Here is a 27,882-nt window from a genome sequence, read left to right on the forward strand (position 1 = left end):
AAAGAAACCTTCGTAGGGTCTTAGCCTCGGGCATTACGATACAGCCGCATGAATGAGGGGAGACTCTGTGGAGTCACTGTTTCATTGATGTCAATGGATCATCTGCAGGGAGGCTTTCCTGCATATGCTTATGGACTCTGGAGATGTTTATAGTGTGGAGTCAGTTTCTCACATGACTCACTTTTCTCCAATTGCCATGTCAAATGCAGATGCATAAAATACTCGATGTACCACGTAGTGTTTTGCTCAGTGCTACAGGGACTGAGCTATTGAACACTTGGCAATACCGTGTCAACTCGAGTTATATCAGCTTTTCTGTCCAAGAAATATTCTCAAAAACTCTACAAGTTGGTTAAATAAGATAGTGATCAGTTCCTAAGGCAATTGTATTAATGCTCTCCCTCCCTCCCTCCCTTCCTTCCTCTCTCTTCTTGCCCTCCTTGTTTTCTCCCTCCTTCTCGCCCTTTCCCCCTCACTTCCTATTCCCTTCTCCTCCTTACTTCCTGCGTCTTTTTCCCCTCACTTCCTTCCCTTTTTTTCCTGAGGCAGGTACAAGTCTATGATAGATGCTGAGAAGATGGCAATGGACCAAACACCCTGCAGACAAGAAAACACTGAGATGGGCAGGGAGGACAGAGATGGGAAGGCTTCTCTTGGGAGCTTTGCTTCACTTCTACCTGTGATGGTCAGGCTGAAAAAGTGATTTTTTAGCAAAGAATAAAGCAAAGAGGCATGTGAGGCCTGAGGATGGCAGGGAGAGAGCTCACTTCAGGAGTGACAGGAATGGAGGCCTTTCTGTGGCCTATGTTTTTCCAGGATGCCAAGTTGAAGGTATCAGGCCTATTCCCTTCTCTCACTACAGTTTAATCAGCCCTTCATCCCTGAAGCTCACCCGGTCTCAGTCTCACAGACCCCACAGATGAGATCCGAGGGACCAGTTTCTCTATAATTTCTTCTCTGATTTCTTGGATATCAAACAAATGTAAACATTTCTCTAGCTCTTTCCCTTCTAATTTTGATCCTTTTAAAAATAAAACCATACCCAATGAAGCTGAGGGTAATAACATACACTCAATGGACTCAGTAATCATTATGAATAATTATGCAAAAGAAGCCACTGTCGAAAGAGATTGTGAAAAGTCACAGCATCAGCAGGAAGACCAGCTCAGCCTTCAAGCTTCAACACCGTTTTAGGGACACTTGGGACTGAGCCCAGAATGTGGTACCTGCTAGGCCAATGCTCTACAGCTGGGCTAAACCTTCAGCCCTGAGCCCTTACAATTTTGAGTATATCTTTATATTCATTATCTTGGTAGCAGCTGGCATTGGCAAAGCATATGGAGAACCCAGTCATCTTGTGGAGTAGCCTTCCCAACTACAGAACCCATGAAATATGGGTACCATCAGCAAGGAACTTTTCCACTCCAAGAACAGAAGGGAGCTATGATCAGCCCAGAGCTCTCAGTACTGATGAGCTTTTGGCTGGCAGCCTCAGGGAAAGCAGCTTTCCTGGGCTCTTTTACTCAGGGAGCTGACAGGGCTGAGTCCTTTTATTTACAGAGGACCCATGGAGAGAGGAAGATCTGATCTCATTTGTGTGGATAACCAGACACTAGCCCCCTTGCTGAGTATTCAAACTAATTTCTTGCTCAGTTCTGAATTTCTCTCAGTGCAATGGCTCAGCCTAACAGCTGTGGAACACACAGGAAGCAGTTAGTGAGCAGAGAAATGGTCCAAAAGTCGGCAAAGACAATTGTGGGCAGGAGAGAAAGCCAGAGAGAAGAGAGGGGGAGCAGAAACTAGAGAACAGAGGAAGGGAGGAATGGAAAGAAGGAGGGAGCAGAGGGAGAGAGAGACAGAGACAAAGAAACAAGAGAGGGAAAGCAAGGGAGGGACAGGCTACGGGGCAAATGGCCTACTAAAGACACCTCTTTCTCTTCTTACCATGAGTCATTATCTCAGTTTTATCTCAAATGCCTTGGGCATTAATTTTATTGCTTCAGGGGCACTGATGGCCTCAAAACTACATATGGCTCATGGAAGTAGAAATTCTATAAATGGAAGCACAGCTTTTAAGAAAACATCCTTTCGAGTGTATCTTGTTGGGGTTACAAGGTTGACTTGTCCTCTTACACAGCTTTGAGAAGAGAGGCTGTGTGCTTGGCTCTCAGACTGGTACATCCTCACCAGCACCTGGCGGAGCCCTCTGCTCTCCCTTCTGTTCCATCAGACATCAGGGCCCCTTGCCAGATAAAACCCAATGCCTGTGATGGACCTCACCTAATGCAAGTGCTTTACTCAAAGTGACTTACAAAATAAGAACCCTTTAAATACCAGGCTCACCTAATTCCAAGTGTTCATAATACTGGAAATGGTAACTGGTTAGGATCCGTAGGCGGTTGGGGTATATCAAGGGCAATTTCTGGGATAGCAACTTTATACTTGGTGGATTTAGGGATGGCTAAAGTCTATGGGAGTCACTGTCCACTTGTTCTTTATGGAGATGGAAGATCTTAGAGCCACACACGGCTCTACTTCCATTTTCCAACCTCTGTCAGTACCTTCAGTGGTCACATTTCCCATGGGCAAAGGGTAGCACAAAACCAAAGAGAAGTGTGGTCCAACTATGTTGAAAGCAAAAGCTTCCAGATCTTTCTTTGCCTTGGTCCTTCTCAGACTTGAGTTTTTACATTAATTTCCTTTTTCCACAAATGCCGAACATCAGAATAGTAAAGGTGGTATGAGATTCCCATAATTTGCTTCCACAACTTTATGGGTAAAAGAGTATATAATAAAGCCAGCCACTGGTTGGGGTTCCCACCATTCAGAAACCCACACAAAATTGACAAGAAAAAAAAAACATCTAGAGGGCAGTGATTTGAGTCAAGTGCCCAAATCACCAGCCAGAGGCTTGGGGATCAGGCATGCTCTTCAGTTCTCTGGGATTTAGCTTTCCGTCTTCCTCCCCATGCCCAAGGATAAGCTAACCCAAGTTTGCCTCTTACCTTCTTCGATGGTTACATTCCCTCGGAAGAAGTATTTCCCATGGCCCCTGGAGAGCGCCACACCTAAACTGTGCGGAGAAACAAAGCAACCCTTGAAGTCTAGGGCACCGGCTGGACAGACTTGTGGGCTAACATTTTGTGTTTGTGTGTGTGTGTGTGTGTGTGTGTGTGTGTTGTTGGTTTTTTTTTTTTTATTTTCCATTTTCACATTTCCATTTCATGTTCTGTAAACAATTTTTCCAACAGTTTACTTTCAAAAACCTCACTGATTATAGTGGGTGTTGGTTTTTCTGAGGCTCAAGCAGCTGCTTCAAAGTCATGTCTGATTGGAAATGCCAGCGGCAACTGGCTGCTGTTGTGTTTGCAAGATTTGTGGCCAACAGCTTGTCCCTCCAGAAAGCCCTCCCCTGGATGTCCTCCCAAGGCCACACACCCTGCTCCTTGCTACCACCTTACACACCTCTGCTCTGAACTTCCTTGGAGATCTCTAGCCCCCAGAAATATTGACCCCCCCCCCCTTCTCAAGGGCAAAAGCAAGAACTCCCGTGACACTCAATGTAGTAGCATGAGCATATGGCTGGCTATTGAGCCTGGTCCACTTCCTAGTCTAACAGCTTTCCCACATTCACATTGCTTGATTTAAATGTCTTTCTGGGTTTGGCCTAAAGTAAGAGACTGCTTTTTAAAAAACAGTCCCTTCTTTTGGCAAAGCCATTTAGTGGCTCATGTGTTTCTTGATTTCTCTTGGTTCCCAATTGCGTCTGCTCACGATCCTTGGCAGTGTGTGACAGTGATGTGAGAATAGACTTTTCAGATGAATCTAGACTAATTAACTTCTCCTTTAACTCTGAAAGATACCAGTTCGGAGCATAAGGCAACCCTGTTAAAATAGTTTTTTTTTTTTCTCCATTTCATTTCATTTTGTTTTCTACAAATCACATAACAACAGTGGAAGGCCACTTCAGAATGTTCCATACATATCTGAAAGCAGACATTTTTTTTTTTTTTTTTAGGACTATAACAGAGAGACAACACAGAAGGACATTCAGCAAAGTTGAAACAGAAGCACAGGGTGGGGATGAAGTAGAAGGTGAGCAATGGATCTTAGAAAGTAGCAGGTGAGATGGTGACAGCCTAGTGACCCTCTCAACTGGTCTCCTCCACCCTTCCTGGGGTCCCTGGAGATTTGGTGTTGGGAATGGGATGTGAGGCCGTGGCAAATGGATGGGCTACTTGGGTGGGCCTGAACCATCTTCCCCATTTTAGAACAAAGACAGAAAGCAGCCTGGGCAAAGCCCCTTCCTTAATCTTTCTGGCCTTTGGGCAGATGATGAGCTCTGAGAGGCCAGCAGGTTGGGTACAAACACACTGAGAGGTCTGATGGAAAGTCCATGACTCTGGTCAGCTCTACCTGAAAGGAGTGCCCTTGATGTCTGTATAGTAGTAGTCATTGGTCATCACCAAAACCCGTTTCTAGATCGGGAGGGGGAAAGTCATAGAGAAAAGAAAACACGGTTAGTCGGCTAGATGATGTTCTTCAGAAATCAACAAAAATAAATAAAATAAAATAAAATAGAAAAACGGACACACTGTGAACTGGTTAACAATAGCACTACATGAGCCTTGTTAGAGATAAGTAAAGACAAGAGAGAAGTGAGCTCGGCGAAAGGTATTTATTCCAGATAGAACCTTCAAAGCTATTTTTCTTTTTGAACAGTAGCTTGTTTTAATGAATGTTTGAGAAAAAGGTACCCCTTTGTCCACGGTCTTCTTCACCTCCATGGAGAATTTCCCAGTCTTCCGATTCACCATGGCATTTCGTAACTAGAGCAAGAAAATAAAATCAGAAGTTAATGCCTCCCTGGATTTTCATGTCATTGGGTGCCTGGCCACAGCTATCCCTGTACAGGATTCCCAGCAATCCTTCATGTTTCTGCACATAAGGCTAAACATGCAGAACTTTAAATCAGCTCTCCAGGAAAGAATCCAGCTCCTCTGCCACTCCTGGACCCCGGGGTGGGGTGGGGTGGTGGTGAACAAGGACAAATGACTTTCAACTCTGAAATGGGGGACACAAGTGAACCCCACATCCTTTGACGCTCCTGGACAATGGGAGGAGGTGAACAAGGACAAATGACTTTCAACTCTGATTTGGGGAGTGTAAGTGAACCCCTTAGGGGCAGCAACAGGAGAGGCTTCAGGATGTTGATGAGTCCGGAGGTCAGAGAATGAACTCTAGACAATCTGCTAAAACTATCAACAAATGAGAATGTCTCTGGGGGACAAGATGGTTTTCAAAAAGAGTACCGATTTGTCATGAAGAAATCATTTTTCAAATGATAATCAAGTTTAAAGACATTTTTCTAAACAGTAGTTGAAAAGATGGGGGGGGGCACTGGGGAGACAGTAACTCTTTCCATAACATGAATCAGCTTCAGATGGTCACCCAATTAATGGTTTTGCTGACAGGACAGTGACCAGCGCTGACCCTGCTTCTGAGTTTTGGAGGTCCCATCTTGGAACAGTGAGCCTGGTCTGCCTCCCCTCCCCCTGGCTGACCTTATCTAATTACCTGTGGCCTTCCATGAGTTCAGAGGAGGACAGCGGCCTGGGTGATGAAGGATGTGCCATCATGGGCAGCAAGAGTACATGACAGGAAAGGCCATTTAATAGGATGGGAACAAAGGCTGGCAAAGCCAGCCCGTGGGGAACTGTTCTTTCTCTGTCTGCACTTCAGGTTTTTTTGTTTTGTTTTATTTTTTGGTTTTAATTTCTTTTTCCCTTTGAGGAGCTTGCAAGAGATGGGGCTGATAGAAAACGGCAGGGCTTGCAAGCACCCCAAATTTGATTCAGGGCTGTCTAGCTTTGGGTTCACATTCCCATCTTCTGTGAGAGAGAGAGAGAGAGAGAAGGAGAGAGAGAGAGAGAGTAAAAGCATAATTTTTAGCTGGAGGCATGTATAAAATAAAACATATATTTTACTTTAGATATTTTTTTAACAACACATAATGGGCATTTCTGGAAATATTTTCCCATTTTAACTTTTGTGGTTTGGGATGGAGAGAGCTGGTCCTAATTAAGTCTACTTTCTAACTTTTAAGAACGGGCTCAATTTATCTTTAACATGGTTTTCATTTTTCCTCTTTCTGGTGCCTGCCTAAAGCCATTTGGGACCTTCCCCTCTCAAGTTCCCCAGGCAAGTCAGAGATTAGGTCAACCTCTTCTAGCCAACCCACCCCCGGACCCCCGGTAGCAAAGAACAATTAGCATGGGGCCAAGGAGGGCCCAAGGCCAGGGTCATTGATGCTTTCTGGAGGCAAAGGTTTCAACAGTTATTCTAGTCTTACAAGGAAAATAAGCTCTCCTTCCCAAGTACCTCCTCGGGAGGAAGGCCAGACCGCTGTCACTTCGAAACAGACCCGAGAGATATGATGCTATCACCTAGTACTTCATGATGACAGGGGGATCACGACTTTCTCTGTGCCTCAGTTTCCCCGAGCACAGCAGCCATCTTATATAATTGTAGTAAGGAGTAGACAGGCAGCAAGCAGACGAGTGCCCGCTACACAGTGGCTAACTATTTCTTCATGCCTTGGCATCCTCCATTCTGACCACCCCTCTCACCAGCAGTCATCATCATCATCATCGTCTTCTGTATAACCAACCATCTTCCTCCTCACCTGGCTGGGGTGTCAGATGCCTGCTGTCAGCTAAGGGAATCAGAATTCATGCTCTGATCGGCTGGACGTCCATGTCCATCCTCTCACCAACATCTCTCCAGCTTCTTTGACCTTCCTCCGAATGAGAACCACACCTTGTGCTGAGAGCGTTTCTGCACATCCATACACTCCATTTCCTCTCCTCACTGGCCAGAGCCCACTGAGTGACGTCTCCCCTACCTCAGCATATTTCAACTTTCTACTCCTAATTCTATAAAGCTAGACAGTCTGAGATGGGACAGTGTGGGGCATCAGGGACCCCAAGCTAGCAAGGATCTCTTTTACTAACGCATACTGCATGTGCCTCAACATCTTCTTCTGTCATTTGTCCAATCAAAACTGACCCTGAGTGAAGCCACCTAGACCCACAGTGCCTGACAGGAGCTTTCTAATCTGTAGTCATCAGACTATTGGGAAGTTCCCATTGTTGGTAGCTATTGTTGACCGAGTCCTTCCTGATGACCAGACACTAATTCTAAAACTCACAGAACTGTCTTTTGTGTTGCTATTCCTGTACCTACTTGACTGAAGGAAAAACTGAGGCCTTGGACTAAGAATCTTGTCCAAGTAATCACAGGATCTCTTAACTCTTCAGCCCAGGCTCCTGGAGCTGGAAAGATGGCTCAGTGACTACGAGTGCTTTCAACTCCTGCAGAGGACCTGGCTTTGGTCCTTAGTATCCTCATTAGGCATCTCATAACCACGTATGGCCCCAGCTACAGATGTTGTGATACCCTCTTCTGGCTTCAAAGGGACTTTTTTTTTCATGCATGTGGTATACATACCTACACATACACACACACACACACACACACACACACACACACACACACACACATTTCTTGATTTCTCAAAGAACAAGTTTTAGAAGTCGACAATGTCATGGTCTGTGGTTTTAGCTAGCTCTTCTAGACACTTCAATCCCTGGGATCCAGAACCCATTGGAAGGTGATATTCTGCCCTCACTTTCAAGGCAGTGAAGAGATTAATGGTTGAAATGCACTTTGTAAGGCTGGAACATTCTAGAAAAGACACTCTCCTATCTTAACGGGCTGAGTATTGCCAAGAGTTCCGTGCATATAATCATGTAAGAAGTCAGTGGCACCCACACATGAGGGAGGCCCACAGAGCTCAGACAGGAATGGTGAGCAACAACAATCTCGCCTTCCCTGCAGAAAGTGGGAAAAGCATGGCCATTGGTGCTGCTCTGAACAGCCTTTGAACTTGCCACTGCCTGGATTTGTAATCATAAACATCTGGGGAAAATGAAAAGGGCTTGGCAGAGGAAAACTTTAAAAATAATCTTTGTGTGTCCATATGTTAACTGATTAAGCTGTCATTAAAAATCACATGCATAGATGCTTGACTTAGCACACCCAAAGAAAGGCAAGAAAGGGATGTCAATGGTGAGCAGTACCTTTTGTGTTCCCTATCAGATCCTGGGCATCTATGCAGTGACCACAGAGACAGCACTCATTCCAATGAGATGAATACCATAAAAGTCAAAACCTCCTCTAGGGATATACAAGTTTAGCCCCTGATCAGCCTCTGGACTATACCCTGGTACCTGGTTCACAATGCTTCCCTGGAGGCCTTGGGGATCCTCAGCTTGTGTGACACATCAGAGCACCTACTTTTCTAGTATCATGTTAAATTAACACTGGATGGTAATTCCACCTGAGGTCTGCTGCTCTTCCCTCTTAGGAAGAGCCCACTGAAGGAAACTTTCCCAGAAGATAGAGAGGTAATCGTAGATTGAGTCTCCTTATGTAATGACAGCCCATTGTCCTGGTGGTGAATCATTGTCCATGTAAGGACAGGGCTTTCAACTTTCAGAGGCCTGCTCTTCTGAGCCCCTAATTATAAGTTACCTAATCAAGTGTGAAGATGGAAGGGATGTGAGACAGGGCAGGTAAATAGTCATTTCTTTACCAAGAAAACATTCAACCAGTACATGAAGGTAGCAGGCACAGAGTGCCCCAGCCACAAATCCCCTTCCTTTCCACATCAGCTTGGGCTCACAGGGGTTCAGGGTTCAAGGGATCAAGCATGAGGTTCAGAAAAAGAGTGGGTGTGTCAAGGACACACTCAGGACCAGATGATGTGTGCCTTTAGTGTGGCGGTTTGAAAGAAAATGGCTCCCGCAGGCAGTGGCACTATTGTGAGATGTGGTCTTGTTGGGGTGGATGGGGCTCTGTTTGGGGAGGTGTGTCAGGCCTCTGGGGTTGGGTTTTGAGGTTTTAGATGCTCAAACCAGACTCAGTGTGGCTCACTTGCTCTTCCTGCCTCCTGCTAATCCAGATGTAGAACTCTCGGCTCCTTCTCCAGCACCATGTCTGCCTGTATACTACCATGCTTTCTATCATGAGAGTAAACCTCTGAACTATAAGCCAGCCCCAGTTAAATGTTGTCCTTTATAAGAGTTGCACGGTTATGGAGTTTCTTCCCAGCGATAGGAATGCTAAGACAGACTGTGACATAAGTTCTCTGCCTCAGTTTCCTCAACTGCAAAGTGGGGATAATTCTTGATGGGACGGTAATGAACTCATCATTACACTCAGGGAGGGACTGTACACAAGAAAAGCTCCTTATGCTGGGAGTGGTGGTGTACACCTTTAGTCCCAGCACTTGGGAGGCAGAGGCAGGCAGATTTCTGGATTTCTGAGTCCGAGGCCAGCCTGGTCTACAGAGTGAGTTCCAGGACAGCCAGGGCTACACAGAGAAACCCTGTCTTGAAAAACAAAAACAAAAACCAAAAAAAGAAAAAAAGAAAGAAAGAAAAGCTCCTTATTTGGTTATCTATTGTGACTTATATGAGCCTTTTCTATTTATAGAAATAATCATGTTCACTGTGGAAAATTCAGCAGCGACTAAAATGTAACAGGAATAAAACTGAAAACTGTCCTTAATTCCTTCAGCCATCTCCAGGAATTTCAGCCCTGAAACCAACCATATTCACACAAACAATAAAAACAGACTCATTAAGTTGTATTTATATGTATTTGTGCATACACATGCTCATTCACATACATCCACACACTCACTCAAATACACACACACACACACACACACACATATATATATATATATATATATATATATATATATATATATATATAATAATCAAAGAAAAAGAGACTATCACATTGAGAGTTGGACCAAATATGGGAAGGGCAGAGGGAGGATGGTTAGGAAGGGCGGGAAGAAGGAAAGGAAGGAGGAAAAATAAAAATTAAAAGAAAATTAAGACACTTTTTGTTTCTCTGGAGATGATCTCTGGTTACCCAGACATTGCTGGTACATGGGCCACCTAAATATCTGTCTTTTCACAATAAATGACATGATATATGATACTATGGTGACATCGGAAGTCAAGAGCACACTTCTCTGTGTGCTCTACTTTTGTATGTGTTTATATGTGTGTTTGTATAGGTATATGTATGTACAGGTAGTTGTATGTGCAAGTGATTGTATATGAGGGTGTGTACACATGTGAGAGGTGAGGGCCAGAGGTTAAAGTTGGATTTTATTCCTCAGAACAGGATCTCTTGCTGGGTCCCATTAAACGAGATCAAGCCCCTTCTCCCCAGTACTGAAATTACAACTGGAATTGCACCATTCCTGGCCAGCTCTCTATATGGGTTCTAGGGATCAACCTCAGGCCCCCCTGTTTGCACAACAAGCACTTCACAAATGGACATCCTTTCAGCCCCTTTATTTTAATCTCGGCCAGACTATTTTGCAAAATTTTTAAGTGACATATGTGACACTGCGTCATTTTTGGAAGTATGCAGTAGGGTCTAGGCTATAAATGTGCTCATTAAATTATACACGATCCTTGTTGTCCATGAGAAGTAGGATGCTCCAGTCAGTTTCTCTGCATCCAGGCAGACTTTGCTGATGTGGGCCAGAAAGCTCTGCTTCCATAGTCCTTTACCCAAGTTGTCCTGAACCCTATCCTTAGTTACTTAGTTGCAAACTTCTGCATTAGCTCTTTGGTATGTGGGCCTCTGTGCATTCCTCATAAGAGAATGTGTTACACAGATTTTCAAAATTCTCCAATAGTTCCTCTGGGCGCAGATCCACAGGAGAGATGGTGACTTAAGTTTTCCTATGTCAAGCACATTGATATTAAAGGAACTAACATCTTGGTCTTCTTGCCACAGAGAACCAGACAAAAGATAGCCAGAGGCCAATTTGAATATGAAGAATATGGTAATTCTGAGAGTAGACAGCTAGAACCCAGCCCTGTAAGTTAGATGACAGTGAAATGCATGCTGGGAATCTGAAACTCCTCCCATAAAGGAAAATGAGATAAGAGGACAAAAATCATTTCAAAACCATGAATAGCAAAAGGAGATGCCCTCCTCACCACACACACACAGGACTAGCAGGAGCACTGGGGATAATAAGAGGAAAACGGGACTTGGAAAGTACGGGTTAGTGTGACCAAGTGTGTCTTCCCCAGTGATTACAATAGGAAAGATGAAGAATCCTGTCTACGGTAAATCCCGACACTTCTAAGAAAGAAGCAGAGAACATCCTATGAGGTCAAAACAGCATGGGAAACAGTGACCATAGAAGAGAAAGTGAGCAGAAGGTACTCCAAAGAACCAGGGTGGGAATTACTACTGTGATCCCAGAGGGAGGGCCCATTTCCAGCATCCTCCCATAGCCACATGATGGTATAAGCACTTTTTAAATCTTTCATTCAACCAGTATGTTCAATCCTCAAAGCATCTGCAACGACAACCTGTGAGGGGAAGCAGTAATGGCCATACACGAGAGACAGTCTCCACACAGGTGAGTGAGTCCTGGCCCTGTAGCTGTCCGCAATGGTGTAGGAGTTGGGCAGAGCACATAAGCTACAGTTGACCCCAAAAACCCACCAGGACCCTGGTCACAGTGCTTAAGGAAGAGAAGACAGTGAACTCTTCCTGGCCATTGAATCTCCAGGATGCCAAAGCAATGGCAGATAGGAAAAGAAGAGTGGATGAGGCAGTAGTTTTTATTGAATGGCAACTTTATTTTGTCTGAGCTTGGGTTTAACCAGACAGGGCTAGGTTAAATTTCTGTAACAGATATGGCTTTTGCATTTTATGGACAAGGGAGAAAAACCTGAGCTTTCTGCTAGCTGAGGCCATTCACATTGCAGAGGCTATGAAAATGAAGAAAGCAGCAACAAGGGAGTTAGGACGCCAGCCCTGTTTCTATAAAGCAAGATGAGATAGTCTGGGATGTCAAATGGCTTCCTGTGACATCCCATGGGAAGGATAGAAGCACAGGACATGGGAATGGGAGTGGAGGTAGCAGTAGGGCTGGGAGGCTGATGACACATGGGGAAAGTGGGCCCTCAAACTCCTCTGCTACTCTTTGGTGACAAGAGTGGTGTCCATGTAGACCTAACAAGTTCATTCTGTCCATCGGAGGTGGGGATGGGGGGTGGTGGCTGTCTTATTAGCCTGTAGATGCCATGTCTTTGTATTTACTGGGTCTCCTGTTGCCCAGCAACAGGATTCTCTGAAGATGGTAAGGCAAGTCCTGACAATTATACTGGGGATGAAGTGGAATGAATCAGCTGCAGAGGAATCCAGAGCCTGCTGGGTACAGGCTCAGCAGACTGGTAGGAGAGCTCTACAACTCCAACCATAAGGGAAGGGTCTGTTGTCTTCACAGCCCTCTGCTGTCCTCTGGGCTATCCTTTATGGTCAGTATTGTCCTTGACAATGAGGTCTGCAAAGGGTCACTTACCACATCATCCCGGTCTTCCCACTCAACTTCAGAGAGATCCACGCTACTGTAGTTGGGCTTTCTCCGTTTTTTTCCTTCTTCATACTAGCATAGGGAAGAGGAGAAAGTCAGACGAACGGTCATGAAGTCATCACCCTGGGCATCTTTATCCTCCTAGGGCCTGCTTGCTGAGTGTGAGCTGTGAGGAAACGGTGGGTACTTGAGATCAGCCCTGTGGGTATCGATGTAAGGACTTTAATGTCAGCCCTGGCTATTTGTGTTTCCTCCAATTTGGAGAGTATAAAGGTCAACTCTCTGCTTGGAGTACATTTGTCTAGAGACTTCCTTGACTCTAAAATGCCAGGTACAAGGAATATTTATCTCACCCTCAGAAGGAATATGTGGAGGGCAAGCAGACCCATGTCTCTTCAAAAGCTAATGTGCACAGCCCTTTATGGCAGAGGAAAGAGCTTCCTATGTGTATTCATCAAATCTTGTCCTTTCCCCTAAGCTTCATAAACTTCCCATCTCAAACCTCCTCCAGGCTCCTCAGCTGAGAAACAAAATATTGGTCTCCACAGTTGGACTCGGGCTCAGCATCCTGAGAACACTTTGCAGACTCACAGACCTCCCGTTTGCTACCGGCCCTGGCAGTGCTGAGCTAAGCACAGCTCCTTCACCTGCAGTAGATGTGAGTATTGGGAATCGCTGCCAGATTTAATGGCCATTAGGGCATTTCTCTGGAAAAGCTGATGAGTGCATTAATAACTGGGGAGTGCTTTCACTTTTTTCCCCTAAATCACCGGTGTTAGTCAACCAGCAAGTGTACCATTTTATCGACCGGACATTCTTGTGTCTGGATGTTTGTGTGTCTTAAGGCCTTTACTGCTGCTTACTGGGGTGTTTATAAGGTAGGAAAGTCTGCCCTCTGCTGCAGGCTAAGGATAAGCAAGCGCTTCACAAGTTCATAGTATACTGACATATGTACATAGTTGTATATTTATACAAGATACACACATAGAAGTGTACCCATTTTCTTTTCTGTTCTTTGACTCAGTCCTGTTTTGATTAAACAATAAAACTAAGAGAGATGCAGGGTCAGTCTAAATATTTTAAGACCTCAAATTGTCATTTTTGGACATTGATTGGTGATTGCAGACACAGTTACTGAAGGTACCCCAGACACAAAGGAGGAACCTTTGCCACTTTAGAATCAAACAAATCTAAAATGGCCCTTAGTGCAATCAAGGCGACTGTGGCCAGGAGAGGTGGTTCTTACATCATTGTGGTACCAAACAGTGCCAAATGTTGCTCCTGTACTCTTTATTCCCTGCCAACTTTACTGTGGGGATCCTGCACCATCTCTAGAAAGTCTCCCCCTCCCCCTGCACCACCACCACCCAAGAAGGCTACCCTGCCTGCCTTCAAAAGGGCTTGTTGTCAACCAGGCCGACACTCTGGTCTATGAGGTTTCCAGTTAACAAGACATTCACCATTCACAGTCACTTTTATGACATCAGATCCACTCCAGATGAAGAGGAAGGAAAGTGGTTCTCTCGGAAGCCACTGTAAATGATAGCAGAGTAGCAGTTGGATCGTGTTAGGGAAAGTTCCTGTGTGCATAGAAGCTGGGCAAGCCAGCCTTGCTAAAAGCAAAAGGAATGGGAAGGAAAGAAGGATGGCGAGGGTGGGGGCAGGAGACACAAGGGAGGTGTAGAGAGTGCTAGGACTCAGGACCTTATGGGAAGACAGTCTGACGGCCCTTCTGAACCTCAGATACAGAGGCCATTGGCTTCCATGCTATTTCAGTAAGAACCATTCTCAAAAATTCCAGGCAGCCCAGAACTTGAACTTCAAAAGCATACTATCACAGATTGTTGGGCTGCCTGTTGATGGGTATGAACCATTCTACTGTTTTGCTTTTGAAGAAGGAATTAATCCCTTCACAATGTTCCTTTATTTAATTACTCAGAACATACACACACACACACACACACACACACACACACACACACACACACACACATACACAGACCATATATGCATACACATTGGGTACCTTGATAGTGTACAGCATTTGTGGGCTATGGTGATGGTGAAGTTCTTGCCATTCAAGTTCAGATCCCCAAGATTCATGTAAAAGGGAGATGCAGTGTAGTGGTACTGGGCATGGGACAGAGGCTGGCAGATCATTGGAGCTCATTGGCTAGCTAGTCTTGCCACCAATGAACATCAGATTCTATAAGACATCTTGCCTTGAAAAATGAATAGAGGATTACTGAGAAAGATACCAAGATACCGGACATAGACCTCTGGCTTCAGGATATACATGTACATACATGTACTCACATCTGCATGTTCACATGCAAATACCCATGATAAATACATGCATGTACCATACACACGCAAAGTGTAAAACAGTAAAGACAGACAGTTAAGCATCACCTCTCTCTTTCCCAAAACTTACTTAGAACTCCCCTCCCTTATTTTTGCTTCTATCATTGCACATCCCACTGTCCCAGAGTTAGGAAGATGGGCTCTGACAAGTTAAGTAACAAATGCAATAACAACATCAAATAAGAACATAGAGCCAGCACTGGAAAGGATACCTCACCACCTGCTAAACCATGCCTTAATTTCTCTATGTTAGCCTCGTGTAATTTCAGCTTTTGTTAAATTTAAACTGACTCTAAGGTCCTAAATACCAAACACATCTTTATCCTCAAAATATGCACAGCATTTTGTCAGAAGAAAAGAGTACAGAGGCACCACCATTGCCCACCTCACACTGGATGCCTGGTGCTAAGCAAGCCACTGACCTGCTTCAGCATTTCCCACGGAGCTGTAAAGTAGGAGTAATAGAACTTGCCAGGAGAGGTGGGCTCAGTCCTTCTCCCCCTTGGCAGCTCATCCCAGGCAAAACAGGACTGCTAAACCCAGGAAGACCTGACTATGCAGAATTGGGCAATTCCCCAATTCCTTGAAAGGAAGGATACTTCAATAATGCTGTCACTGTCACAGGCAGGAGGTGTTTGGTGAATATGTTGGTATCAGACAAGCATGACTGTCTCCCTCTGCTATGTACATTACAAGTTGGGAGTCTAGACACTTGACAGAGATATCTGTATTTGTGTAAGGTACTCAGCTCTTTTGAGCTAACATTTACAAGAGAGAAATCTGTTTAAACTCTTTGACTTTTTTTTTCTTTATTGGAGATAGGGTTCCACACAATCCAAGTGGATCTTGAATTTGTTATGTAGCTGAGGGTGGTTTTGAACTTCTGATCTGCCTGTCTCTACATTCCAAGTGCTGCAAATGCAGACTTGCACCATTATGTACAGCTCAAGTATGTCTGGGGATTGAACCTAGGGTTTTGCACATTGTAGGCAAGCATCCTACCATGGGAGTTACGTCTGCATCCTATCATGTATGCCACATCTCTAGCCTTTCATTTTCTTTTATCACCACTCAAAGGACCTAGGCCAATATACTAAGAGTCTACTCAAGGAACTGAGAGGGTTGAGCACAGTGGCTCATTATAACCTTAGAGAGTGAGGCACAGGCTGTCATGAGTTTCAAACTAATCTGGGATACTTAGTGAGTTCCATACCAGCCTGAGATAAAGAGTGAGCTAAACCCTCTGAAGGTCCCTTTGATAAAGGGCCCTCCCTGATGGCTGCCTAACCAAGTATGTGCAATGGGTCTGAAACACTTTTTTCTTAACAGGTAAACATTAGAACTTAGGCATCAATGAAGCACAGGGATTCCTTTAGGTTAGCAACAGAAAACTCAGGAGACTATTGCGTATCTGAAAGGAGCCAAGGCAACAGGCACATCGACTCCAAATCTGCCACTACCTTTTCCTCATTAAGAAAGCTTAGCAGGTGGGGAAGCAAGCCCATTACCCACACAGTGGCCACACCTAATTCACATATGTTCTAGGGTAAGTGCCTAGGTTTTCTTGCAGCTACCACCATTGCTGAGTCACAGACAATATGGGGGAGGGGGGTTACATCATTCCAGGATGCAAGAATTAGTTCAGAGATGGGGACATACCCTACAGCAATACAAAAGAAACTCAAAAGACTCCATCTGGGATGCTTTCTAGGATTGCCCCGGAAAAGGTAGTTCCCTATGCACAGGCACTGTTAAGGTTGTGAGATGTGAGCTTGGAGCACCTCATGGCCACTTTGACCCCTAGTTTAAGTCAGCCTGGGAATGAAGCCCCTTGTGGGAAAGCAGTAGAAATGGAATAGGATAGTCCTGGACCACACTGTGCCTGAAATGAGAATCCTGGAGATATATGTATACCTAGACCACACCGTACCTGACATCTTTGCCCCCTTGGATGTGTCAATGTATGCTTCCCAAACTGACCCCTTTCCTTTTAGAGATATGGTATCCCTGTTAGTCCTGGCTGGCCTAGAACTATGTAGACCAGATTGTCTTCCAACTCACACAGATGTAACTGTCTACCACCCAAGGGCTGGCATTAGTGGTCTGTACCACCATGTTAGCCCACAACACATCCTTCTCTTGAAAATAATCTTACCTGGAGTTTCAAGCGTCAGGTGGTCAGATTGTATACACTGAGTACCTTCCCTTTTCTTTATACGGGAGCCGCTTGTAAAGATCATTTCCTTATTATATCTATGTGTCTCTGTGTGTATGTACTTGCTTGTCTAGACTTATGTGTCCCACATATGTACAGGAGCCCACAGAGGTTAGAAGAGAGTGTGGGGTCTCCTGAAACTAGAGTTAGAGGCAGTTGCCAGCTGCCTGATGTGAGTGTTGTCGATAAAACCTGGGTCTCTGCAAGAGCAGTAAGCACTTTTAACCACTGAGCCATCTCTCTAGCAAAATGCAGTCCTTAAAAAAAAATACATTTTATGTGAAACATTTACAGACTTCATAACTTTAATGATTATTTGGGAACATCTGATTTATAAAATGCCTTGCCACCTACCGAGTGCACTTCTGTGCTTGAGCAGAGCTGAGTTCTACACACTTTCCCTCCATGCCTCCTCCCAGAAAGAGGATAATAGTTACGCTCTGAGACTGGCTCTCCCCTCCCCCAGGCAACCTCTGTGTGGGACAAATCCCAGGCCTGGCTCTCCAACTTCCCCTACTTGTTCCTTGTTCGTAAGGAGCCCATTACAGTGCCAGGCACTGTATATGGCAATTGTTAGCATATCTATAATCTGTAACTTCCTTTGAAAATGTGATTAACGAATCGCAAACGGTTTCCAAAGGTTTATGAACACAGTCTCGGAGCCACAGGTAGGCCTGCAGCTTTTGGTGCCTGTTTTATGAAGAAGAAAAAAAAAATGTACAGGAGAATTTAATAAGGAAAGATATTGTGTGCTATGAAATACTTTGAGGTGGAGTTTCAAATAAAGGCCAGATGTGGTGAGCACACAAACAAGCTAGTGGCTGGGACGATGGAACAAGACGACACCCCTCTTTGGAACAAGCAAGAACTTCCCAAGGGCTGGCTTGAAGTGCAGCTTTTAATGGTCTGTATAGAAACTTCTTCTGTGTTACCTGCAAACTGGCTTTGGAAGCACAATGAGATAGGTCAAGGTATGGCCATTCTGACTTAAAGAAAAAAATGACAATGGCTTTGCTTCTTTCACTTTGTGGGTCTTTTTTGGGAAAAGCCCAAGGGCACTACCCACACATATACTTGTGATCTTTGTGCAACAAATATGGTATGGACCTAATGGATTGAGTGTTTGTGCTGCTACAGGCTACCAAAACAAACAAGCAAATAAACAAAAACCAAAGGAAAGAAGGAAGGAAGGAAGGAAGGAAGGAAGGAAGGAAGGAAGGAAGGAAGGAAGGAAGGAAGGGAGGAAATGGGGAAGAAGACACTATACAGAGGAAAGTATCTTCTGGATGAGGGTGTGGTCAACCCAGAGCCAGTCATCCAGGAGGAGGATGTTTCTCTCACCAGGCAGGCACGACCTTCCCCTGGTAAAGACCGCCCTCTCTTCCCTTCTCTTACTCTCCATCTTCTCCCCAGACCCCCAAGGCTAAAGAGACTGTTTCAGAAGGGACACAGGTATTTCTCTCCCATGGCCAATCATCTATTCACTTCCTATTCACCAAGGCAGCCCACCTTCTGATGGGTTTCAAATGGGTTCCTATGCCAGGCACAATGAGTCTTAGGAAGACCAAGAAGAACTGCTCCAGGGGGATCAGTGCCAACCTTCAAGTTCTTGGTCTCAGCTCACTATTCACGGCTCAGACTCCTTCAGAGTAGGCTGTTAGAGGGCATCTGAAAGCTACAGTCTGGGAGCTAGACCTTGTCAAGCCTCCTGCTTCATGAGCCAGGGCAAGCTGTTCACACCTCCGAACCCCATCGCACCCCTCACTAGATGGAAGCCACAACCCTCAATTCCCAGGGATGCCTTGAGGAGCCCTGAAAATAAACGTGGCTGAACCCAACCAGAACATCATAGGCTCTAACAAATGCAGCCTAAAAAATTCCCCCCTTGGCCAGTGTTAATGACCACTGATGCCAGGGCTGGTTTCTAAGGCAATGAGACGAGTATCACACAGTGCCCATTCCCAGGATGCACTGGTTGTTAATACATACACTGCTTAATGGGAAACATCAGTCTGCATGGCAGAAGAGAAGGACATGCAGACTCGTGGCAGAGTGGTCTCTTCCCCTATTCTGATACAGTTGGATCTCATCTTGCCAGTGGTGAATCAAGGTCTCTACAGTGACCGGTCTTTGGGAGGTGGATCCCATGGCCCTTGTCAGCCCCAGCTCTCCTCAGAATCAGCAGCTGGGACTAATATGCCTGTCGCCCTCTAAATGGCTTGAATCCCTTCTGTTTCTCTTATTTTTTTTTTCCTACCTTCCTGTACTAGTTGCTCCTTGTAGACATTTTTGAATGAAACGGTACTGCAATTAAAAATACCACCCTCACCACCTCTACACAGGGTCACCGGGGGCACTGCAGTCTTTTCCAGAGAACTTGAAAGCACTTACTGCTTTCACCTTCCACTGTTCATTACATCTCCTAATCAGGAATTCATAAAACACGTGACCAGTCTGCTCTGCTCACATGACTGCCCACCCTGACCCTGGGCCCCCTGCTATTCTGAATAGAAAATGTCTCAGGCTAGGAACTATGCTAAATAACGTCTGTGTCTTATCAAATCCTCCCAACTCCAGGGAGGGTGAATGATTTCAAAGATGGGAAAATTAGAGCCAGATCCCTTGGTGACATCGCTAGCGATCGGTGGAACTAAGAAACTCATCATCTCTTCCTGGTGTCTGAGTCCCCCCCCCCCCAGTGTGGTCTCCATCTTACTAGCTTGACCCTCGGTGCAGGTAACCATTTCTGTCAGGACAGAAAGTGCTCAGTCATGGGAGCAGAACCCTCAGGAAGGCAAATCCTATCAGGCCCATGTTTCTCTATGCACAAGTGTCCTTTGCAACTGGCCCCAGTGTTCAGTGACAGTTCCAGATTAAGACTGTACAATGAGGGATTGCAAGGAGTCAGGGTTGCACCTGGGCCCAGTTTACAGTGTCTATTTAATGCACCATGATTCCTGTCAGGGCCTCAGACAAGTGTCTACAGGACTGGAAGATAGCACTTGAACTGGAATTTCCACCCAAATCATGCTGCCCCTGTGGTGTGTGACTCTACAGTAGCCTGGACATCTTCCCAGCAATGCACACACGTGTGTGACACGCCCATCAGGCCCTGACATAAATTCCCATGGCTCTGTATGGGAGATGAAATTCTCTAAGCCTTGGGAAGATGAGAAGCCCAGATCCAGGACCAGGAGGGTGTGTCTCACAGCAGCAGGGAGTTGAGAGAGGGGCAGTGGAGCATGTCCAGACACAGCCTTTTCCTCTTCCTCAGAGGTGCCCTGCTCTTGTTAATTAATGTTTTTAACTGTCTCAAAGATGAAAAGTTCTACACATTTCCCTGTAGTTTGATTACAAAATCCTTTTGATGGCTGTAAAACTAAAATGGCTTAGGTGTTTAAAAACAAACAAACAAACAAACAAACATCCTCCCCCCCCAAATCCCAACAACAATTAAAGAAACTGCTTTGAAATCCCAAATGACCTTTATCTCAATTACTGTCCTCCTAGAAGTCATGAGTCACACACTGTGTGGGGGGAGGAGGTGGCCTGGCCCCACTATGGCTTTGTAGGTCAAACGTGGCTTAGTGTACCATGGCTGGATTAGACTTAATTCTCAAGAAGCCAGTCTGTCTGGTTATAGCAAGCTAGTCAGAGACATTAAAATGTGCTCGGTAGCTTAACAGGAAGGAAATTTTGTGCCAGCCCAAAGGAAGACCAGGGATTGGGAGCTGGGAAGAGAGGGGCGGTGGCAGGCCTGGTGGAGGAGATAGAGATGTCAACGAAGATAGACAGCTGCTAGGAGAAAAGGCAGAACAGGGTGGCAATCAAGTTAAGGGGACAGTTAGCACCCAGGGGACAATTTCTCTAAGTTAGAATGATACTTTGAGACAAACCCTGTGTAAAGTTAGATGCTAGAGGTTCTCCTAAATGAACTCAAGAATTCTGAGAGTTGTACTGAATTCCTGGGTGTGGGTATGGCTTCTTCCAAATCCCATTTCATAAAGGTTTTCAGGCACTTCCATGCCATTGGGAGGCACTGTCTAGGGTGAAGAGAACCCTTGTGATTTGGAAGCTAATCTGTGATATCTGGCTGCAGAAAGAAGAAGAAGAAGAAGAAGAAGAAGAAGAAGAAGAAGAAGAAGAAGAAGAAGAAGAAGAAGAAGAAGAAGAAGAAGAAGAAGAANAGAAGAAGAAGAAGAAGAAGAAGAAGAAGAAGAAGAAGAAGAAGAAGAAGAAGAAGAAGAAGAAGAAGAAGAAGAAGAAGAAGAAGAAGAACTTTTTTTTTAATTTAGCATTTACCCATTACTACATTAAGGGTATCAGAAGACCCTAGGGTATATGCAGCTGTCACACCATTTTAAAGGGGTCTAATTGGGCCCGGCAAACTGATTCTAGAGTTGCCATGGCAAAGAAGAAACATTTCCTTATACACACAAATAAGATCTCAAGCTAATAGCATAGGCTCTGCAGATAACCTGGCCTTCCATAGGGGGCAGTAGCTAGCTATATGCTGGGGAGAGAGTTCTGGGTGTGGCTAATTTCGCCCAGGACTGTAAGTCAGAACCTAGCCCCCTCTCAGTGCCCAGAGGTGTTTGATAAGTACACGAACAAGACAGATCTACAAATGAAGTATAGCAGAATGCTGTAAAGAAGGGACAAAGAGCTTCTCCCTTCCCAACCAAGCTGATGCTGCGTAGTAGTAGCAGTTCATGTCAAAAACGCCCCAGTTTCACCAAACTTGCTGGTGTCTGTGCAATGTGAGGTTGTTAGCTAGGGAGATGTTTGGGATGACAGAATGGGAGCTTTGGTGGGGTTGTCTTTTTCCCGGTAAAATTGCTAACAATATCTGTGAAGGATTCATACCTGTGACCACCTTTCCCTTCTAACTAGTCACTCTCCTTTCTCACCTGGGCAGCCCTTGTTTCAAACCTTCCAGGGAGCTGCAGCCTAACGAGCATGTAGCACTTTATCTGATGTATGCTCTCTCTGCTAGCCACGCTCTGACCTCCAACCTGGGGAGGTTTCCATCCCATCCATCAGTACCCCTTCCAGTCTCACTGATGACCCAGCAAAATATTTAGCTTTTGTTTAGTGAGTTACTCTGTGTGTGTGTGTGTGTGTGTGTGTGTGTGTCAGTGCCAATTAGAGTGATGTATCTTTTAAAAAATGTTTTTGGATACATGGTGGTCTGAGTAAGCCCAAGAGATTTCTGATGTGATTTATGACTCACGGAAAAGCCAAGGTCCCCTGCAAGGTTGCCTGAGTTCTCACAGTCTTTCATTGCCAGTGACCATGGAAATGTGGGCAGAGCTTGGATGGGCCAGCAGGTCAGTGAAGCAAGCTACCACAGCCATGAATTCTTCGCACTTCTGAGTGCTTTGAAGTTGAGTCACATTAGGCAAGCCATTGGCTTATTGTTAACCACCAAGGAAGTGCTCTCCCTCGAAGAGAATAAGTGCCCCAAACCAGTCTCTGCTTGAATTCTTCCTCTCTAACCCACTCCCTAGGTTCAGACTGAGGGATTCTTCAACCAAAATCAGAGCTCATCAGTGCTTGACACAGAGTTATCATGCCCTATAGGACAACTAATACTCAGGCATATCTAAAAAGTCCCGTCACTTGGCTTCTGCTTGTATTTCCATCTTTACCACTTCCTTCTTCTCTTTGTAATCCCCCAGCTAGACAGAGCTGGCTGCTCAAAAGGTCATCATACTTCTACCTTCTGGTCCGGCACCTCACTCCGTCTGCTCCTCAAACCCTTGACTCTAACTCAGAGTCAAGTGGTAGATCACTGACCCCATAGACTCGGCTGAGATGTACTCCTGTCTGAACTGTGTCTACTCAGGGTCCGTTTAAAATCTCCCCTCATTATCTCAGCCTTGCTAAGTGGCCCCATAGTAGGATCCAGAACTCTAGCTTGCTTGCTTGCTTCCTACGTTGGCTCTGAAGCATCTTAGAGAAGGTAGTTTTCTCTTATGTGCAGTGCTAAGAGTTGCCTGGCCAGGAGCAGGCTCTCCAGGAAACACAGTAGTGAACATGTTAAGGATGTATGCCCCATGCACCTGCATCACAGTGCCTGCATAGCTGGCTTGCTATGGGGCATCCAGAGAGTTTACTAGTCCATTCCTTATAAGCCTTGTAGGAAGCTTTGTTTCTGTTCTCATTTTCTGTGGAGAGACCCGAGGCCAGAGGGTTAAGTAAACACACCTCAGGTCACACAGTTGACAGTGGCAGAGCTGACACTTCAGAGGTGTCAGATATGGCTCTGCTCTATGAAGAGAATGTGCTAAGGAAGATCCTTGTTCTAAACTGAGGTTGTTGCCCAGGGTCTAACTGAGATGTGTCACAGGAAGGGGACAATGGAATGGCATGAAGGAGATGGCTGAGTTTATGATGACCAAGTCTTTTAAGAAGTCTTGCCCTCTGTGTGTGTGTGTGTGTGTGTGTGTGTATCTGTATATGCATGCGTCTGTGTGTCTGTGTGTGCATATGTATGTGCTTATGTGGTCATCTGTGTGTGTGTGTCTGTGGATATAGTTTCTTCTAGTTGATGGTTTAGCTTTGTCTCTTGTGGAACTTAGCTCCAGCCTAACCTGGTATGAATTATATACCTTGACCATGTAGACTTTGGTTTTGTTGTCTTTGGGACCAAGCCACAATCTAGATATGAAATGTTCCCACAGGCTTGTTTCAAAGGTGTGGTCCCTAGCTTGTTGTGATATTTTGGGAGGTTCTGAAGATGTAAAAACATCAAGCTTCACTAAAGGAAGGTCACTAGAGGCAGGTCCTCGGTGATCACATCTTGTTCCCAATCCTTTCCTCATTTCCCTTCTGTTTCCTGGCCACTATGAGGCAAGCAGTTTTGTTCCCCCATATCCTACACCACCATGGCCAGCCTCATCCACAACAAACAGCAGAGCCAGCTGACCAGTGACCCGACCCTCTGAAACCATGAACTGAAATAAATTGTCCTTTCAGGGGTTTTCCGTGGGGATTTTTGTCACAGTGATGAAGAACTAAGTAACAATCTGAATGCCACTGTGCTTATGCCAAATGTCACCTGAGCTTGCTCTTATGACTCTCCCAGCCTTCCAGAAAGAGAGGGGTACAAGAAACAACAAATCTAAGATCTTAGCCCAGCGCTCTACCTATGGAGCTGTTAGGCCAGATCACCTTGCTGCCTCTGCGGGGCTGTTACTCATCTACAGTTTAATTTAGTAGAACCCTCAGCTATATGCCAAAGACCTGCTACCAGGTACTGTCCTACTCTGCCAATTAATGGAGAGAGGAGGTGACTGGTCAAGGACAGTTGAAAGAGACAGGTGAAGCTGAGAAGGACTCAATGTGAGCTCTGACCAGATCAAACAATTTCCTAGCCTGGATAATGAAAATGCTTGGGTGTTTTGCTTTCGTCCAGTGAACATTTGAAAGGAGTGTAGAAGTGGTACCTGGGCTGGCTCCTCCACCAAACGGAGCCTTCATTTCAGTGGTGTGATGGGATTAAATTATTGTGTCCCCAAAGCCTGGTGTCTCAACACTTTTATTTGCATTCTTTGGGTCTTATCATTCAGGATTATGTAAAAATGACAGCTGCTTACAATTATTTGGGAGTTTGTGTTGCAATAATTAAAAACATCTGCCTTTATCTTTCTGCTACCAGACTTAACCCTGCGAGGTTGGGTCTACTGAACTTCAAAGAGGGAATCAAGAAATAAAAGAAAACTCCACATATTACTAACAAATTTTTAGCGATTCATTTAAATGTATAACCAGTTATTCCAACAGCCTTCAAACCCTTCATTATCTTTTAAATATATATAATTTCGGACTGCTAATTAGATAGCAATTCAATGCTCTCATGGGGATTCAGATGCAAGGTCTTCCTAAAACGTAAACGCAGAGGGATAATTGTTGGCATTCACATGATTGAATTCTTCAGTTATTCAAATAAGTGTGCATGCATACTCTCACAGTGAAAGCATTTGAATATTCTGCCCTCGAACTCATATGTAGGTTTTCCAGGGCCCTTTCATGCTAGGAGGATAGGGCTGGGTGATCTAGTTCACTCAGCTTTCTGGAGAGAGCAGACTGGACCCCTAGGAGAAGTCTAATTACATTTGGCCATCTTCTTCTCCCCTCAGAGGCAGATAGCTCCCGTTCCTTTCTCGGGAGAATCAATCCTGGAATCTGCAATTCTGAAAGCTTAAATGCTTGCTGCTATGGCATCTCCACACTGGTCAGCGTGCTACTGTCTTCCTAGTTACAACCAGTGAGTAAGGAGTGAGAGGGGGGAGGTGAGAGTCTCATTCTGCCCCACATTTATACTTCACTGTCTTCCTAGCCTATGGAGATGGCCCTTTAAATTGCATAAAGATGTGTAGCCCATGAAGCAGCATGATTGATCAAGGAGATGACATCGACTCTGATAGAAACCAGCACGCAAGTCTCAGCCTGGAAGTATGCCTGGGGTTTACATTCCTGGCCCAGGCTAGTAGCTAGCAGCTGAGGCTCATTTCCCTCACTAGGGAAAGGAGGTGCAGACAAATCTATAGGAATTTTTAAGAGATCATTATTCAACACATTGCCTGTAATTACATTTTGATGAGCTTTTTATTGCTAATTTATCATCCAAGATGGGGCATTCTAGATATGAAATTAATCTAGTAAAACAGAGGTCAAAGTGTGCTGAGTGTAAAGACGAGTTTTGGGGGCCGGGGGCATCGAATTATTTCACCCAAACATAAAGCAGCAGAAATTACCATCCCTAAACCAGACTTTCTTTCGGTGCCTACAAGTGATTTTTAATGCTGCCTGATAGACTTAAGTGTAAACTTGGATCTCAGAGCAAGTGAGCAGAAGGGAGAGGATGGAAGGCATAGGTGCTGGGAGCCTGGGCTGGAAGGAGACAAGTGTGGCCCGGTTGTGTGTCCATGGAAGTGCAGGGGCGGATGCACCCAGGGTGGCATGGCACTCTAGTCTAGATCGGATTGCTTTTAAAGAGTTATTAGTGACCTCAAGACAGGCTCAGTGCAATGTTTTTCCTTCCAGAGCTACGGAGATATAGCAGGTACATTGACGGGCATGGCACCACTTGAAGAAGTGGAGCTTCCTTTCCCTGGGGGAATTATGGGGACCCAGCATAGAGTCCACACCTGGGAGCTGGGTTCCCTGGGAGATGGTGGCCAGTGTCTGGCTGTGCTCAGAAGCCTGGTGGGATGTTGCTCATCCCTCAGCACACTCGCCTTCTGTGTGCCTGGGACCAGGAGGCTCCGGGTGCAGAGTGTGTCCTCACTCGGGTGCGGGCAGCTCTGATGTACATATGCACAGATTGACAGGGAGAAAGGTAGGGGTCTGTAGTGACTGCATTATCGGGAGCTGACATTGTAAGTAGAAATGCATCCATGAACCAGCTCTGGAAGTCTGTCCTGAGCCCATGGTTAGATCCCAGGTACTTTGGGTATCTCTAGTCCTCAGGGTCTTTGCATATGCATGGCTCAAGCTTGTCATGGCCCAAGCTCCACAGTCTAGATGGAGATTTCTCCTTCCCCTTCCAGATGTCAGCGTTACAGTACATGGAGAAACTAAGAACGCTATCTCTGAAGACCCGGGTAGGCAGCTTCTTCTCTTTTCCCTTTCTTCTCTCATTCACTCAGCGAGTTGTCGTTACTGTTTGTTTGTTTTGTTTTTGCAGAGAATATTCTAAATCTGCTACGCATTTTATTTATCTTCTTATTTATGAGCTTAACGACAAAACATATCTTGACCATAAGAGGGCAAGCACCAGATATCAGGGGGATTCTGGTTTCCTGGCTTCTAAAGGAGCCAACAGCATGATAGGACATCTCACAAGGGAAGGAGAGAAGGCTTGGGAAAGGGAAGCGGAGAAGGAGGCATCTAGCAGCCAGGAACCTCTTCCGGGCATCCCATGAGCCCCGTGCAATTCCTAACCTCAGCCAGGCAGCAGCAGCAGCAGCAGCAGCAGCAGCAGCAGCAGCAGCAGCAGCAGCAGCAGCAGCAGGGGTGTGGTGAGTTTCTAGGCTGCAGACCGGCTCTCTTTGGGAGGCTTCCCCAGCTATGTGATCCACAGGCAGACAGCACATGCTTGCATAGATGCCTGTCAGTACCGCCACTCCTGGAGTCTGTAGTATACAGCTTCCCTGTGCTCAGTCTCCTTTGAGCCCATGTCTTCCCTTCATATTTACTTTCATCCCACCTCCCTTGCCAGGGCACCCCAGCAGGCCTTTGTATGTGAGGGTGAATGGAATGGAACCTGACTGATGTCTTCTTGTTACTTGCACCGACGGGTAGATGTGTTCAGACCTCTATCGTGCAGTTGGAACCCAGAATCCATGCTCTCAGTGAGAAGCCTAGAAAGATGGGCAACACTGCAGTTGGGTTAGAGTGGGTGGGGCTGTGAACTTAGGTCAGAAGCTAAGCTGAAGAATTCTCACACAAGTACCCAGGTTAGGCAATTCCCAAAGTACCCATGAATTTCAGCAAGAAGCAAACCCATACAGATACAAGACTCGTGTGTCCTCATAGCCAAATAATGTAATTTAAAATGAGGCAGCACTCTTTGTGGTGGGTTTACAATCTTATTTTTCCCCAGGGAACATAATACTTTGAGCAAATACAATTTCTAGGCATCAGTTATTATTATTTTTTCTTAAACTAGAGCGGATTTAACCAGACCTAAGAATGGTTATTCCTCACTCCTGCTCGGAGCATAGACCCTGGCCAGCCAGACACCTTTTGCTTGGGGATCAGCACAGAGCGATTCCCGTGCGCCACCTACTGGGCGGTCTCTTTCAGT

The 27,882-nt window shown here is 45.4% G+C and overlaps 1 protein-coding gene across 2 annotated transcripts in view; it reads right to left on the reverse strand.

Moving 5' to 3' along the window:
• Cacna2d3 (calcium voltage-gated channel auxiliary subunit alpha2delta 3) overlaps positions 1-27,882 on the reverse strand; it is an 807,286-nt gene that overhangs the window by 155,350 nt on the left and 624,054 nt on the right. For both annotated transcript variants that reach the window (XM_021202917.2, XM_029541665.1), the window contains 4 exons: positions 12,476-12,559; positions 4,758-4,829; positions 4,417-4,478; positions 3,006-3,073 (listed from right to left, as the gene is read on the reverse strand). In XM_021202917.2, the coding sequence (XP_021058576.1) occupies positions 3,006-3,073; positions 4,417-4,478; positions 4,758-4,829; positions 12,476-12,559 (286 nt within the window). The remainder of the gene's footprint in view (positions 1-3,005; positions 3,074-4,416; positions 4,479-4,757; positions 4,830-12,475; positions 12,560-27,882) is intronic.

This window comes from Mus pahari, chromosome 8, assembly GCF_900095145.1.
Source record: "Mus pahari chromosome 8, PAHARI_EIJ_v1.1, whole genome shotgun sequence".
In the NCBI taxonomy this organism is placed as follows: domain Eukaryota; kingdom Metazoa; phylum Chordata; class Mammalia; order Rodentia; family Muridae; genus Mus; species Mus pahari.